The sequence below is a fragment of the Camelina sativa genome, chromosome 8 (assembly GCF_030686135.1).
Source record: "Camelina sativa cultivar CO46 ecotype springtype chromosome 8, ASM3068613v1".
In the NCBI taxonomy this organism is placed as follows: Eukaryota; Viridiplantae; Streptophyta; class Magnoliopsida; order Brassicales; family Brassicaceae; genus Camelina; species Camelina sativa.
In genome coordinates this window covers 29974353-29991643 of record NC_141887.1, presented here as the reverse complement: position 1 = coordinate 29991643, position 17291 = coordinate 29974353, and the positions used below count along the sequence as shown (strand labels likewise).

Sequence of the window (17291 nt, the reverse complement as noted above, 5' to 3'; positions counted from 1 at the left end):
TCATTTTTTTTTTCTTCTTCTCTAATTACAGTATAATCTTTTTTTAAAACAGCACACCCCTCGTGAGTTGTCGAGCAACAATGAATTAAAAATATACTATATACTATATACTATACGAAATGTAAGAATGAAGAAAAATGTAAGAATGAAGATAAGGTCTTCATTTCTTTTATATGACATAAGAATGCACCAGTTGTTGTTGGGTTGTTATAGATAGAATTGATCTCGTCTTCCTTATAGTAGTATTAAAAATAAATGGTTACCCTCCCATCCCATAATTAATCATTATTGTTTTATCATATAATTATTGTTATTATTCCATGATCGATTCGGCTCTGCTGGCTTTCTCCACTTTCTGTTGAATCATTGATTGTTTTTGTGTTCTTCTTTAATATATAAAACAATCTTTCCATTACACAACTTAGCTACCCTTTGTCTTTTTTAATTGTATTGTAGTTTCCCTTAAAAAGCAATCTATGAGATGTTTGCAATTTTAGCATAAATTTTTTTAAACTTCAGTTAGAATTTTATACTGTTACTTTCAGCGTATACTTTTTTTTTGGATGTTTTGGGGGATGTTTTCTGATTACAAAAAGAAAAGGAAAACAAAAACAAAAAGATAAATCATTTGTCCAAAAAAAGAAGATAAAAAGGTAAATCACTCGGGCAAATATAATAAAAGGGGTTTAAAACTGGGCTTTATTATGAGATTAATATATCCGTCCGAAGGCCTAATATACAAGACCAAATCATTTGGGCCATTTACTGTAATAATCAGATGAACTGCTAAACAAGCATTTATTGGGCTTTTCGTGAGATATGGTCTTGTGGTAACATAGATTACTGAATTTTGTAGTGCTGGATCAACAATAATGAATTTTGTAGGCCTAATCCAAAACCAACATCTTTGAACCGTTTGAACTACTTGCAAATTTATTGGCTGTGGAGTGTTTAAATTTCATAACCAAGATTTTTTCTCCTGCTGGGATTTTCATAAACTATATAGTAGTATTATTCTGTGTTGTTTGTTTTATTATTTTCATTTATGGGTTGTTGCAGAGCTTTAACTTCGACTATTTTCTTTACCATTATATATTGCAATTCATACTCACATCACCCTATATGTGGGGTGGGGACTTCATTCCGTATTGATATTTCTAATTACACTTATTTATTATTTTATTTATAGGTCAATAATAAGCAATCTCACGATCAATCAGTGCGTGAGCCTTCTTCACCCTTGTCATCAATTATATATGATGGCTCTTAAACTATACAGACATTTCATTAGTTAAATATGGACATCACCGTTTAATTAATTATTAGTTTGAATTAATATCACCGCTTAATTATTTGTAAGCAAGAAGACAAAATTATCCCGACTTATGCTGACTCACTCCACATACTCAACAATAATATTAATTTTTAAAGTCCATAACAATTATTTCAACCTGTGTATGTATATATGTATGTATGTATGTATGTATAAAATGTAAAATATATGTTTGAAATTAATTTATGAGAATCTGAAATATTGAAGAGTTATCAACATCAGGATATCGTCAGACCAAACATATGAGATCATAAGCAAACCATTATTCAGCTATTTTATTTAGTTTTTTATACTAATACTATTATTTCTTACACTTGAATGTGGACGCAATATCAATTTATATGGCACACATTTAAATGACACAATTAAATGAATAGAAATACTACTAGCTAAGCTAGCAAGGAATGGTCGTGGGGAATACTCTATATGGAGAAACCAACCAAAACATGTTGCAGTGCCCAAGGGATACTGCTTTAATTGTGCGGGCTCCCCCTTTTGGACCTTCGATGTAGTCGACTCCATCATCTTATCTCCTAGTATTACAAAAACATATCACATGGAGAAACAAACCGATTTATATAAACTGTTGGCGTAATTTTATGTACTAATTTATCAATTTCCATTAATAACGCGACTCAGAAGATGGTTCTCCTCACAAAGATGTAATTTTCTGGTGTTGGGGATGTTCAGAGGGATTGTCCTGGGAAAAAATGAATCGCAACCACGGAACCACCTTTTAAGAGTTTTCTATATATAAGAATGATAGTCAAACAAAGATGATACTGTCATAATATTAAGGCGATGTTCCTTAGGTGAACTAAACAAAATATCTAGATACAGTATCAAGACGCAGTATCTAGGCGCAAAATCTAGATGATGTTCGTTTGTGTTATTGGTTTATGTATCTATAAATTGTATCTCGATTCAATTATGTTTGTTTTGTAATTTAATATCTGTATCTGGATACAATATATGTAAAATACCAAAAAGCTCTTTATTTTATGTTGAATATGTTTTAGTGATTTAAATTTACTTATGTTTTTTTTGCTTATTTTCATATATATTAAATACATATTTAAAAATGAGATTTTGTGTTTTTGGTAGAAAAACAAAATTTTACAGTTTTGGCTGGAAAACAAGATTTTGCGAGTTTGGCGAGAAAATAAAACTTTGCATTATTTTGCCGAAAAACGTAATTTTGCGGTTTTGGCAGAAAAATAGATTTTGTGGTTTTGGCAGAAAAACAAGATTTTGCGATTTTGGCGGGAAAACATAATTTTGCGGTTTTGGCGGAAAACGAGATTTTGGCGGGAAAACATAATTTTGCGGTTTTGGCGGAAAAAAAGATTTTGCGGTTTTGGTGGGAAACGAGATTATGCGGTTTTGGCGGGAAAACGAGATTTTGCGGTTTTGGCGGGAAACCGAGATTTCGCGAGTTTGGCGGGAAACATAACTTTGTGGTTTTGACGAGAAAACATAATTTTGCGTTTTTGGCGTGAAAACGTTATTTTTGCGGTTTTGACGGGAAACGTAACTATGCGGTTTTGACGGGAAAACGTAATTTTTTGGTTTTGGCGGGAAAACGAGTTTTCATGTTTTTGTGTTTTTTGGTAGGAAAACAAGATTTTGCGGTTTGACGGGAAAAGCGAAATTTTGCGGTTTTGGCAAGAAAACGAGATTTGCGGTTTTAGAGAAAAATGAGATTTTGCATGTTGGTGGGTGAAGAATTAGAATTTTAGAGTTGTATGTATATTAGAATTGAGAAAAAGATATTTTGTAATTATTTAATTAAAATAGGGGTATTTTTGACTTTTATAAATTATGGATAAGTTTACTTCATCCAAACTCTCTAAAAAATCTCATCCAGAAATTCAGTTTTTTTGGATGAGTTTTTAAAATGTATTCAGATATTGTATCTAGATGAGTTCTTAATTGTTACTAAACGAACAATAATAAACATTTGGATATTGCATTTGATTCACCAAACCAACCTGATCTAAGACGAACAGAAAACCACTATAATTTAATTGGTAGCTTAAAGCATTGTGTTTACTTATTCGGTTATATCATTCTCTTTAAACACCCCAATAGTAATATTTTTGGTTGTATTTGTTTGTCTGATAAAAATCTATGTAATCTTTTTTTTTTCATATTATTTAAACTGTGACTTTAATTTATATTATTTTTAACATATTTTTGTAAACAAAGATGGTTTAATCCGTTTGTAGATATCAATTCTAAAGCTTTTTGTCGTCTACTGATTTGTATTCGTATCATTACCATATTATCATCCAAATTAGTTTATAGAAGTATGTGGTTGATGTTTGACAAAAAAAAAAAAAAGAAGTATGTGGTTGATATTTGCAAATGGTTGGATATTAACTTGCCTAGCAATAAAGTTAGAACCGTTGATGTGATCACCCGAATTTGTTCTATTACTTCTTTAAGTTTTGTCCTTGTCAGAATATTAATTAGCTGCATTTTACTTCTTTTTTTTCTTTTTTTTTTGTGGGCAGAAAGCTGTAGTACTTTCTTTTTTTTTTGGAACAACATTTTTCATTGTCAACATTTTTTTTGTACAACATAAAGCTGCATATTACTTTGAAACAAATTTCTCGCGTTATTAGACCAAATTTGTCTATTACGTGACGTATCAGCATAGTTCTTATTCTGTAATATTCTATTTCACGAGTTTTCTTCAAATGCGATATTATAACCACTTCAGATCAATAATAAATTTTGCCGTAAGATATTATATAACGTTAAACATTAGTCGTAAGAATATTTTACACTAAAAAAAGAAGCTAATATTCGGTAAGAGGACAAAGGGGAACTAATCATACTTTTTTTCTTTTTAATACTCGCTCCTAATAATATACTACTATTTAAAATCATGCATGTGTGATGTGTGTCTCTATATATTAAGAAAGATGTCAAAACAATCGAGATGTGTTTCGTAGGTTAAGTGTTTGTATAATTGATCTTCGTGAAACAAAAGGATGGTAAGTGTGGTAAATGGTTTATGTAAATCTCTCTTAATTACCAGAAATAAACTTGAACAAATATTAATTAAGGATTCTTCTGGGTTTTTTTTACAATATGAATACATTATCGAGGACGGACAAATACTATAATTAGATGTTGGATTAATCTAATTTTATAAAGGTCGTCAGAAGTCAGAACATTTTTTTAAACGTAAGACAATATAATGCTTACGGGAGATACCTAATATGTTATCGTACGTTTCTTTCTCCTACACGAAAGACATTTATTATTTTTTTTCTTCCGGCAGCCTTATATTCTCTTGAATTACGTGTTTAATAACCATTTTATATATAACAGATTACAAAGTCATTATAATATATTGGACCTCATATATATTCCATTTGTAATTCATGAGTTCCATAGTTCTGATATCAGTCATCCCTATAGACAGCAGTACACCATGTATATGCTACAAGTCTTTTCTTTGTTTTCACCATTTATAATCAATTTCCAGACTCAGCAAGAGAGGTTGTACGTCTATGTTGAGTATTTTATATCATTCATGTAATTCATATGTAGAAAATATATCGTTAACTTGCGTCGTCGTAAAAATGGGATACAAAGTTTTTTGGTCATATAGCGGCGAAATAATAAATGTATTCAATTACTCATGGGTAGATATTTCATTGGAACAACCTTTCGAACCAACGAAGAAAAAGGGGGCAGTCAGTTAGTTATATTTGTTCCATTTTTATATACAAGTGATGAGCCAACCTTTGATTTCATTACTGGAGTATGTATTATTATTTTAACGAGCTTCTCTCTTCTTAATTCTTCTGAAAAGAAGCTTCGGTGAAGTACGTAGCATCAGGTCAAAACGTACAGCGTGACAGCGAAAATAATAACGTACGAACAATTATCTAATCTTTTAACTTTTTTTATTTTATTTTTGTGTCTGGATAAAATACAAAAGAAAAAAACAAACAAAAATATGAGATTGATGTATATTTTGTTCTACACTGTGTATGTGCGCGGTGGGTAGGTGTAGGTCACGTGGTAGATTTTCTGATAAATTGACACAACAAATTTTATCTTCTAGTAAAATAGATAAATCGAAGGAGATTTTCTCTTATCTTATTATTCATTAGGTTCGATAGTCATACATATATATAGTGAAGAACAAGGTTTTAATATATTAAGACTAAACCGACTAAGTACAAAAGAGGTGGCCGATGGGCCTTATTGTCTTGGACGTACATGGGCCGTGTATGGACCGTGTATGGACCGGTTATTGAAATCCACTCCAAATGTTTTACAACACTCCCTTTGGATGACATAACCGTGTCGATGCTAGGAAGGATCTCTGTAATGCGCTTGGGAGTGCTGCCTCATTAAAACGTTACCAGAAAAACCCATTGGGACAAAACCATGGTGAAGGAAAAAGAGTACAACATGCATTACTCCCCCTATTCCAAGCATCCCTAGAAGTCCTTAAGTCTTCGCATCCCAATATGGTGCATGAGCTTCTTGAATGTTGATGTCGGCAATGACTTAGTGAAGAGATCGGCTGAGTTGTCGCAGGATTGAACTTGTACCACTTGAACTTCTCCGGCCTTTTGTAGTTCATGTGTGAAGAAGAACTTAGGTAAAATGTGTTTCGTCCGATCTCCCTTAATATATCCTTCCTTGAGCTGTGCGATGCAAGCCGTATTGTCCACGTATATAACCGTTGTTTCCTTATCGTCGGTCATGCCACAATCTGTCCTGATATGTTGAATCATCGATCTCAACCAAACACATTCACGGCTGGCTTCATGAATTGCTAGAATCTCCGCGTGATTAGATGAAGTGGCCACAATGCTTTGCGTCATAGAACGCCACGAAATCGCGGTACCACCGTGTGTAAACAAATAGCCGGTTTGAGACTTTGAATTATGTGGATCAGATAGATAACCTGCATCAGCAAAACCAACTAAACCTTCTTTGTTATGGTTAGTATAAAATAAACCCAAATCTGTCGTTCCTTGTAGGTAACACAACACATGTTTAATACCGTTCCAGTGCCTTTGGATTGGACGAGAGCTAAATCTAGCTAGGAGGTTCACAACAAAACATATGTCTGGTCTAGTGTGGCTAGCCAAGAACATTAACGCTCCTATAGCACTGAGGTATGACACTTCAGGACCGAGAACTTCTTCATCGTCCTTCTTTGGACCGAATGGATCTTTATCCAAATCAAGGCTCCTTACAACCATTGGGCTAGTCAATGGGTGAGCTTGGTCCATATTAAACCTCTTGAGTACCTTTTCAGTATATGCCATTTGATGCACAAGGATTCCATCATTTATGTACTCAAGCTGCAATCCCAAACAGAATTTAGTCTAGCCTAGGTCTTTCATTTCGAATTCTTACTTTAGATATTCGACTGTTTGGGCAATTTCACCAGAGGTTCCAAGGATGTTTAAATCATCCACATACTGCTATGATTACAAACCCTTTGTTTGCAAACTTCTTTATAAAAATACATGGACTGATATTGGCTAGGTACTCACTTAGTCTACTATACCACATTCGACCACTTTGTTTCAGTCCATAAAGGGATTTGTCTAGCCTTATAAAGTATTGTTCTCGAGAACCACTCTTATCTTTGAGCTCAATACCCTCTGGTAATCTCATATAAATCTCATTTTCCAGTGGACCATATAAATATGCGGTTACAACATCCATTAACCGCAAATCCAGTTTTTCTCTTATAGCCAGACTTAGCAAATATCTAAAAGTCGTTGCATCCATCACAAGGGAGTATGTCTCCTCATAATATATTCCTGGTCTTTGAGAGAATCCTTGTGCTACAAGTCGTGCCTTATATTTCACGATTTCATTACTCTCATTTCTCTTCCTTACAAAGACCCACTTATGTCCTACTGGCTTTATATCGAATGGTGTCCTTAAGATCGGACCAAACACATTCCTCTGCTTTAAAGAGTTTAACTCCACGTCAATGGCTTCTTTCCATTTCAGCCAATCTTTACTTTGAGTGTACTCTAATATAGACGTGGGTTCATGATCCTCATTTATTTCAAGTGCTACCTTATAAGCAAATACATCATCGATGTCGACATCTTTACGGTTCTATTGTATTCCAGACATGATATAATTGATTGAGATCTGATTATTATCAATACCTTCAGGTCCTTGAGGTTCAGCATCCCAAACCTCATTCTGTACCTTAGGATTTGCGCAGCCATGTCTGTAATTTCCTTAACCTCCGTTTGATTTGCACTTCTCTTAGATTTTTGAGGGTTCTTATCTTTGGAACCTAATGGTCTACCACGTTTCAAACGGGCCTTAGACTCTGTAGCAACTTGATTATTGTGTTCCTTCTGAACATCAATACGTACTGGTGCATTACAAGCTGGTATGTACGATTTTGTTACTCTCTTTGGGTCAGCAAAGGAATCTGGCAATTGAATAGATAACTTTTGCAAATGTATAATCTTTTGGACCTCTGCCTCACATGCTAGAGTCTGAGGATCTTGCCAATTTAAGGATGTTTGATTCCATGATATTTCCTTGACCAGCTTGTTATTCTCTCCACCTAACATAGGAAGTTCGGATTCAACAAAGTGACAATCCGCGTATCTGGCCTTAAATAAATCACCGTAATTGGCTCAAGATACTTAATAATGGTGGGAGAATCATATCCAACATATATTCCCATCCTCCTTTGAGGTCCCATCTTAGTTCTCTGTGGTGGAGCAATTGGTACATAGACGACACACCCGAAAGTTTTGAGATGGGATATGTCTGGCTCATGACCCGTTAGTAATTGGGATGGTGAATACTTATGTTCACTAGATGGCCTGATGCGTGTAAGCTCAGCTGCATGTAATACTGCGTGTCCCCAAGCCGACACAGGAAGCTTTAACCTCATAAGCAATGGCCGAGCAACCAATTGAATACGTTTAATGAAGGATTCTGCTAATCTATGGATATGTGCCACGGGATGTTCCACACTCACCCCCATGGACATACAATATTCATTAAACGCTTGGGATGTAAATTCACCAGCATTGTCTAGACTTATAGTCTTAAGTGGAAAATCTGGAAAGTGGGCTCGCAGACGTATAATCTGGGCCAGCAATCTAGCAAACGCAAGGTTTCTAGTTGACAATAAGCAAACATGCGACCATCTGGAGATGGTCTTAATCCTTATTTTTACGGCCACTGTAAAGATCATTGATCTCTTGTTGGACAATGCAATTGAGATGATTCAATTTATATATGTCAAATATTGAACTTGATCAATTGACCAAAAGTGGTTTGTATTACACTATACAGTGATCAATTGAGACAGGGGAACCAATTCAAATATCTAATTTAAAAAAAAAAAAAATTATGCTGACTTTCCAAGTAATTAAAGTAAAATTTATAGTAACCATTTTGATTCTATTTGTCAATAAGATATATATATATATATATATATTATATGAAGCAAAATTATTTTCATAGGCATTGTTTATAATGTGAAACATATATTGAAAGTACTTAATCAATCCCCTATATAATAAAATGTAAGTACACCATTTTTTTTGTAGACTATATAATTTTTGTAAGTTGGTTACAAAATAGGTTATAGATTAAATATAGGTTGGTTACAAAAAAAAAATAGATTAATTGGTCAATTTGTGGGCTATATGAATACAATTAAGAATATCCCAAAAAATCTTCTTAAAAAAATATTCCAATGATTTATACAATTTTCAAAAAAAAAAAATTTGATTATTTTATATATTGTTACACCATATACTGTTAGGCGTAAAAAGAAATAAAATTTTGGCAATTAATCACAATTAATCATGATTTTCAAGATTTTATTATGCAGTTGAAAAAAAATTCTTACCTAACATCCTTCCAAGTTTTTAATATAAATAATTCAAATCTTCATTCACCGAAATACATCTTTCATATTCATACCAAAAACAAAAAATTACAATAGTTTTTCAATTTACAATTTTTAAACCGTCATATAAATTATATTTTATTTTAAAATTATAATATAAATAAAAGGAATTTCAATCTGTGCTCTAGCACGGGTCTTAATCTAGTTGAAGTTTAAACACAAAAAAAAATTTCTTCTTATTCTTCAAAAGCATCAAAATATATATATACAAAAATATAGATTAATTTCCCCATAACAATCAAGACATTTTCAAACAAGTATAGAAATAAACAACTGTATTTTCTAATTAGTATTTGCATATGTTTTCCAAAAGTAGAAATTAGTTATTCCAAAAGAAGAAAAATTTATTTCTCCAAATATTGAAAGAAACAACTGTAAGAAATTACACAATTGAGCAAGAAATAAAATAGCTTAAGAATTGTAATAAAAAAAAATGAAAGAAATTTTAAAGGGTTAACGCAAGATTTGGAGTAACATTAATTCGAGGATTTATATAAACGAGTAAAGTGTTTCCGAAACTTATAGTTATAGTTGAGTAGAGTAGAGTAAAAAAAACGAACAAAACTGTATAGACAGTAAATTGAGCTCGATATAAACGAATGTAGAATATATTTTTGTTCATTAACCCAACTAAGCAGTGTACAATTGGTATTTGTTGGAAGAAAGTGTAGTCGTCGAACACTCCTAAGCGGGGGTGTACGAGTATCAAATCAGAATCAGAATGAATCTCGTTTTAACCATCCTCTTTGATCATCTCTATCTGTATAAGAATTAGTCATTGTAATTTTATAACAATAGCTGAAGATACGAATATACTAGTACTAGTCTATGACGTATATATGTGAAGAATATTACTATATATATATTTCAAAAGGCCTAAACAGTGGGAGATACCACCAAATCACGCAAAGACAACACCGACGAGGACACCTGTATGGTTGTAATTCAACTTACTGTCCTCTTCTTTCCTTTTTTTTATACATATTTATTGTCCTAATATTTTTTTATATTAACAGAAAATCTCTCACGTTTCGTCTTGTACCAAAAAAAGAAGAAGAAGAAGAATCTGAGGAAGTTACAGAAAGACCCTCATCTCCTACCTCAAGATAGAGCAATATATATGTTATGTAACAACTCGATACAGAGCTTGACTTATCTCTTACTTATCCAAATCCCAAATTTGTCTCTCTATCTGTCTGTCTCTTTTTGTTTTCTCCCCTCCCACAGGCCTTTTCAAAGACCTAACTAACTGAGATCCCCTCTCCCTCCCTAATATATATATTTTTGTTCAAATCTTTTTAGCTTCTCTATTAATAATATCAATACACACTCTCTCTAAAGACTAAAGTTGTAGTATTTCCTTAATAATATCTTCTTCTACCCTGTGTATTGTTGTTGTTGTTAGATTAAAATTCCTTCGGCAATGGTTATAATACAGAATTCAGTTTGTGGGTACCGGAATTAAAAGAAGAAGAAAAAAATGGAAGATCGTGAGACGACGACGGTGACGGAGGTGGAATTTACGGCGGAGAACCGGCGCGGTGGATTGCTGTTGGGAAAGTACGAGGTAGGGAAACTGGTGGGATGCGGGGCGTTCGCGAAAGTGTACCACGGGAGGAACACAGGGACGGGCCAGAGCGTTGCGATCAAAGTGGTGAGCAAGCAGCGGCTGCAGAAAGGAGGACTCAACCCAGCTAACATCAAGAGGGAGATCGCTATCATGCACCGCCTTCGCCACCCTTGTATCGTGCGCCTCTTGGAGGTCCTCGCCACCAAATCCAAGATCTTCTTCGTCATGGAATTCGCCAAGGGCGGCGAGCTCTTCGCCAAGGTCTCCAAGGGCAGGTTCTGCGAGGATCTTAGCCGCCGCTATTTCCAGCAGCTCATCTCCGCCGTCGGCTACTGCCATTCCCGCGGCGTCTTTCACCGCGATCTCAAACCCGAGAATCTCCTCCTCGACGACAAGCTCGATCTCAAGATCTCCGATTTCGGCCTCAGCGCTCTCGCCGATCAGATCCGCCCCGACGGCCTCCTCCACACCCTCTGCGGTACCCCGGCTTACGTTGCCCCCGAGGTTCTCGCCAAGAAAGGCTACGACGGCGCTAAGATCGACGTCTGGTCGTGCGGGATCATACTCTTCGTCCTCAACGCGGGGTATCTCCCTTTCAACGACCACAATCTCATGGTCATGTACCGGAAGATCTACAAGGGAGAGTTCCGCATCCCCAAGTGGACCTCCCCGGATCTCCGCCGCCTCCTCACCCGGCTGCTTGACACCAACCCGCATACCAGGATCACGATCGAGGAGATCATCCACGATCCCTGGTTCAAACACGGGTACGACGACCGGATGTCCAAATTCCACCTCGAGGACTCCGATATGAAACTCCCCGCCGACGAGATCGATAGGCGGATGAACGCCTTCGACATCATCGCCGGATCCCCGGGGTTCAACCTCTCCGGTCTGTTCGGCGACGCCAGAAAGTACGACCGAGTTGAGAGGTTCGTGTCGGCGTGGACGGCGGAGAGGGTGGTGGCGAAGCTGGAGGAGGAGATCGCGGGGGCGGAGAGCCTGGAGGTTGCGAAAAAGGAGGCGTGGGGGATGAAAATAGAAGGGCAAAATGGTAATTTCGCAATGGTGGTTGAGATAAAGCAGCTAACGGACGAGCTTGTCATGGTCGAGGTGAGGAAGAGGCAAAGAGCCACCACTACTGCTGCATCTGGACGCGATTTGTGGACAGATTCGATCAAGCCTTTCTTCCTCGCCATTATGCACCACCACCAACCACAAGAACCATCGGCATCTCAAGTAAATACGACGCCGGTTAGTCTAGTAGGAACCAGCAGTATCTATCATTCATAAGAAAAAAAAAAATTATTACCCAACTTAAAAAAAAAAAAAAAAAAAAAAAGTAAAATAATATCCCGGGCTATCTGTAATTGTTTTCTTTTTTTGCCCGGAGTATATTATATATCTCTGACATAATTTCAGCCATGAAATCCTTATTTTTAAGGATAATTTGGTAATAAGTATGTTTTCTTCTTATGTAATCACTATTATATTTTACATCAATGGAAAAAAACAGATAAAAATGATCTCATTGGAGTACATTGCCCATCCATGGATGATCAAACAACAAAACCTTCACTGATCTAACGTACCGCGGATGTCAAGTATGCTATGTGTATAAGACACTCTTACTTATTGCTTTTTGATTTGCTATTTTATATCCACCACTCATTTTTTTATACATACACATTCACCTTTTGAATAAAAAGTTAGTTTTGAAAACTGGTAACTGCTGTGAGATTGCAAGTACAAGGACGTCAATAGGTGAAAGCCAACTGTGCATATTTGAGCCATGAACTACATTTTCACCTTTTTTTTTTTTTTGATAAGTAGAGAGCCTGTCCTCATCACATCATTTGTGAATACTATTTTAATTTATAGCTGGTGGACTTTAACATTAATCCTATCGCATACATGTGGTGTTCATATAGTATACACCAATAATTCACTCATCAATAATTTCTTTTCCGGGGGTATCCACTTTGAATCCATTATTCAATAATTCAACTTTAGCAGTTATGATTAATTAACTACTTAATTGTGGGTGTTATATGTAATTAACATGTCGACATGAGAAAAAGAAAACATAACTGCTGTGTAGAAAAGTAGGAAACACCCAAAGGCAAGAGTCTTCTTACTTAAAAAGTGGGTGGTGGTTTCCTTTGGATCTCTCTCTCTTTCAATCCAATTTGTTGGCCCACTGAATAGTAGGAACCGGATTAAGCAAGACACCTAGAAAATTGACTCTGCTGCACTCATCTATGATTTTTGATTTGACCAACTGATAAAAGTATGGTTGGTGTATCCATCCATCCGATTATGGGCCGAGCGTGATTCATTGGAGGCCGTAAATTCATTGAGCTTGTTCCTTCCGGGTCGTTGTTTTACGAATCGGGCCAATCAGAATCATCCAACCATCAAACACATTTTCCAACCCATATATGAACACATGATCTTTAACAAATAATGTGGCAATTTAAATGTTCCATTTTGTTTTACAAAGAAAATAATTCGAAACGAAAGTCTTAGATTTATTTATTTATTTTCCCTCAGTCCGCATACACATATAATCTCAAAACTACTTAATTAACTGGTCCTTCCTCATACATATGTCATGAGTTCATCATTATTATTACACAGACACGCCTCCTCGAACACAAGAAACACCACGTCTTAAAGACGAGACTCGAGAGAAAAATACATAAACTAGACAAACACTTTTTGGTAAAACAACAATATTTAAAAAGAACACACAGAAAAAGAATAGTACTATATGCTTCTTCAGTGCCAAGCCAATGCAATGTCGATCAAAGCCGGCCTTATGCTCTCCTTCATGACTCTCTTATACTCCGCGGTCTCTCCATCGCCCTTCTTCAAAACCACCATGTGAAAGCTCGGCGCTATCTCAAACACCTCCGCTTCCACCCCTGCAGCCTCAGCCGCCATCTTCACCTTCCATCCTTGTTCCTTGGTCCTCACTTTCATCTTGAGCTCCTTCCCTATCTCCACCAGCTTCTCTGTTATCTCAGACGCCTCTCTGTTCGTTGTAAACCTCATCTCCTCCTTCTCCTCTCCCTCCTCGAACAGCCCCGAGAGATCAAACCCCGTCGACAGCGATATTATCTCAAACGCGTTCAGGTTGATACACCGCTTCTTTTCCTTCTCTGCACTTGCGTTAGCGTTTGCCTCTGCCTCTGCGTCAACGTCAACGTCAACGTCATCTTCATCAACCGATCCTTTCTTCTGCTCTTGCTGCAGGCCTTTCCGGAACCAGGAGCTCTTCATTATCTCTTCAGTTGATACTCTGGTGTTGGAGTTGGGATCCAAGATCCTCTTGAGCAATCTCTTTGCCCCAGGAGCAAACCAGTTTGGGAACTTGACCTCGGCTTTGCCAATCTTCTTGTACAGCTCCATCAGATTGGAATCACGGAACGGGAGATAACCGGCGAGCAAGACGAACAGTATGACTCCACAGGACCAGACATCGGCTTTGAAACCATCATAGCCTTTCCTGCTTATCACCTCAGGTGCAACATATGCAGGGGTGCCGCACGTGGTGTGAAGCAACCCATCCTGCCTTCTAGAGTCGGCAAGAGCGCTGAGACCAAAATCAGAGACCTTAAGACTCCCATCCTCGTCCAACAAGAGATTCTCGGGCTTCAAGTCCCTGTGGCATACTCCACGGCTGTGACAGTAGTTGACAGCGCGTACAAGTTGTTGAAAGTAGCTTCTTGCAACGTTTTCGCTCAGCTTCCCGGCAGAGACTTTGTTGAAGAGCTCACCTCCCTTGACGTGGTCCATGACGAAGTAGATTTTAGATTTAGTGGCCATGACTTCATGGAGCTCGACGATGTTAGGATGGCTAAGGAGACGCATGACAGAGATCTCACGCTTAATCTGCTCGGTCATACCAACTTTGAGGATTCTTTCTTTGTCGATGACCTTAATAGCAACACTATCACCAGATTTCAAATGCCTGGCATGGTACACCTTAGCAAAGGTACCCTGACCAAGAAACTTGCCCACCTCGTAACGGAGCATCAGCACAGACCCTTTCTTCTCCATTGACTCTCTCTCTCACTCACAGACTAGACTAGCTAGTAGACTATATTAATTTTTTTTAAAAAGAAAACCCTAGAATATACTAAAATGCTGACAACATAAAAAGAAAAAATGTACGATGATGAACTCAGGAGGACTCAGGAGGAGGAGGAGGCGAGAAGAGGAGGATCAACCGTCTTCGCAGAGATCATGCTTCCAAGTGGCGTTTTTTCTAGCATTCTGAGAAGAGGAGGAGGAGGGATGGAACCAGGGGAGAAGGGTGGTGGAACCAGGGTTTAGGAAGCGGGTGTCATGAGGGAAGAGGAGCGAGGAGGACAAGGGCCCAAAGGGAGAAGGGATGTAAGAGATGGTGGGAGAGCACTTGTGTTCAGCTTTCAAATACATGTTTCTGCATTCCCTGGATCCGTAATTTGGCTTGCCACACTCTTCCTTAATTACACAAAACAAACCTCCTGAAAAAAATATAATAGAGAGAGAGAGAGAGAGAGAGAGAGCAATCAAACAAATGAAATTTTCAAACACTTATGAGAAAGAAAGAAAAAAAAAACAATAATTCCACCAAACCCCCAACACGGTTTGTTGGATTGGGAATGAAAAAAAAAAACAGAGGAAAGTCGCAATCTTCTAATACCCGCCTAAACAGAGAGATGCAAAGCCGATAGAGTAAATGATCTAATTGAGTAGAGAGATGGACATCTATGAACGAGAGAATATAAACAAACAAACAGATCCAGAGATACAAAACAACCTCTTTTTTTTTTTTTTTTTTTTTTCTAACTTCAGATTTGGTTTTCTCCGTCACGGAGGGAGTCAGGAGATAATAATATAATAGATCCAATAGGAGGAGAAAGCAAGAATAGATAGATCGATAGATAGAGCATCGAAATCTCCCAAGTAGAAGAAGAATTTACCTCAAATTTGATAAGAGCGAGCGGGGGCTGCGGACAAGTTTTGTTGTATGCGGGAGAGAGAGAGAGAGAGACAATAGAAAAAAGAGACGACGATTACGAAACCCTCTCTTCCTCCTCTCTCTCTATATATATACTACTACAAGAACAATAGTAGGACCAAGGCAGCCGAACAAAACCCCCAAGTTGGCTGGCTGGCAGACTAAGGGAGGATTTGCGAAAATGCCATTCTTAGTAAAAATTCATTTTTTTTTCTAATTAAAACGAAACAGAAGAGCCAACCTGTTTTCCTTTTTTTTTTTGGTCGGAACCTGTTTTCCTTTTTGGACTAACCCGTTTTTTTTTTGTCATCTTTTGATGTCTGCAAATTGCTTATTGGTTGGTTAATTGTGTGTTTTTCCGTTTAATTACTGCTAATATTATAACTTATCACTTCTTCTTCTTCTTATCTTTCATCATTAGCTACCTTTTGCCACCAAACACTTTTTTTTTGTTTGTTTTTAATTTTGCCAGCTCACGAGATATGCATTTACTGTAGTATCGTTTTCAACATAATCTCCTTTCCTAACAAATGTTTTTTTTTTTTTTTATAAGATAAACAAATAAGGTTACAAATCGTCTTTACTTCATCATGACTCACATACTAATATAGTATACTATATAAGTTGTATAATATATTTATGACTTTTGAACCAAATGAGTCAAACAGATTTATTTACCTTTTAGTAATTTTGATGAAAGATTCTTCAACTTGATAATGTACATAGTGACGAGGTGGCACGTAAGCCAGAATATCCTCCTCCAATGCTGCTAGCTTTTTTTAAACTCTAAAAAAAAAGAGATATATGGTGACTCAGGCGTGTCAACTTGCTCTCTTTCTCTCTTGTCTTTTACACGTGTCTGACATTCATTCGTCTCTGGGACCCGTTACGTAGGCTGGTACATCAAAATCAGGTTGGCTGCTACCAACCCACAACGGGTCGGGGTAACGTTTTAGTAGTTTTTTTGAGAAGAAGAATATGGTTTGGTTACTACGCACACGTTTTGAAACTTAGGGAAACAGAGACATGAAACTATTTCAATAAGGCCAAGTATAATAAAATTATTAGCCAAAAAAGCTTATATGTAAAATGGACAATGGGCCTTAAGCGTTTTTCAAAGCACACAAGAATCACGTTTATATATATATATATATTTTTGATCAGTAGTAGTAATTTACATGATCATCAGTCACCAAATCAGCTTTATCGATGCTGGCATGGGCGTGTGTGAATCAATTCACAAGGAAAACAAGAGGTGCCGATTTTACGAATCTGCCAATGGCTCAACCTCCAGCGCAGGAATGTAGACACCTTGGGTGGCTGGACTTGGACAGACGCGGAGTATAGAGCAGACGTCTTTCTTTTCCAGAAACTTCTCCAAATCCACAAGCATCAGGGGCCCGTATTCAAACACCATCTTCTTGCACTG

At 36.8% G+C, this 17291-nt stretch overlaps 2 protein-coding genes across 3 annotated transcripts; one reads left to right on the top strand and one right to left on the bottom strand.

Annotated features, from left to right (window-relative positions):
* Positions 1-10328: 10328 nt before the first annotated feature.
* LOC104709029 (CBL-interacting serine/threonine-protein kinase 14) lies at positions 10329-12092 on the top strand (the record flags this gene model as incomplete). The annotated part of the gene is given in 1 exon segment (XM_010425694.3): positions 10329-12092. A coding segment is annotated over 1 exon segment (1331 nt), but the record flags the coding sequence as incomplete, so codon positions are not given.
* A 1326-nt stretch (positions 12093-13418) lies between these two features.
* Positions 13419-16124, bottom strand: LOC104768277 (CBL-interacting serine/threonine-protein kinase 15). 2 transcript variants are annotated; one of them, XM_087461506.1, is made up of 2 exons: positions 15825-16124; positions 13419-15365 (listed from the first exon to the last, which is right to left on the bottom strand). In XM_087461506.1, exon 2 carries the CDS (start codon positions 14914-14916, stop codon positions 13633-13635), a length of 1284 nt encoding a protein of 427 aa, XP_087317632.1. In that variant the 5' UTR covers positions 14917-15365; positions 15825-16124; the 3' UTR covers positions 13419-13632. The 2 variants fall into 2 exon arrangements, with proteins under 2 accessions (XP_087317632.1, XP_087317633.1); XM_087461507.1 differs by having other exon boundaries at positions 13419-15342; positions 15825-16049.
* Positions 16125-17291: the final 1167 nt, after the last annotated feature.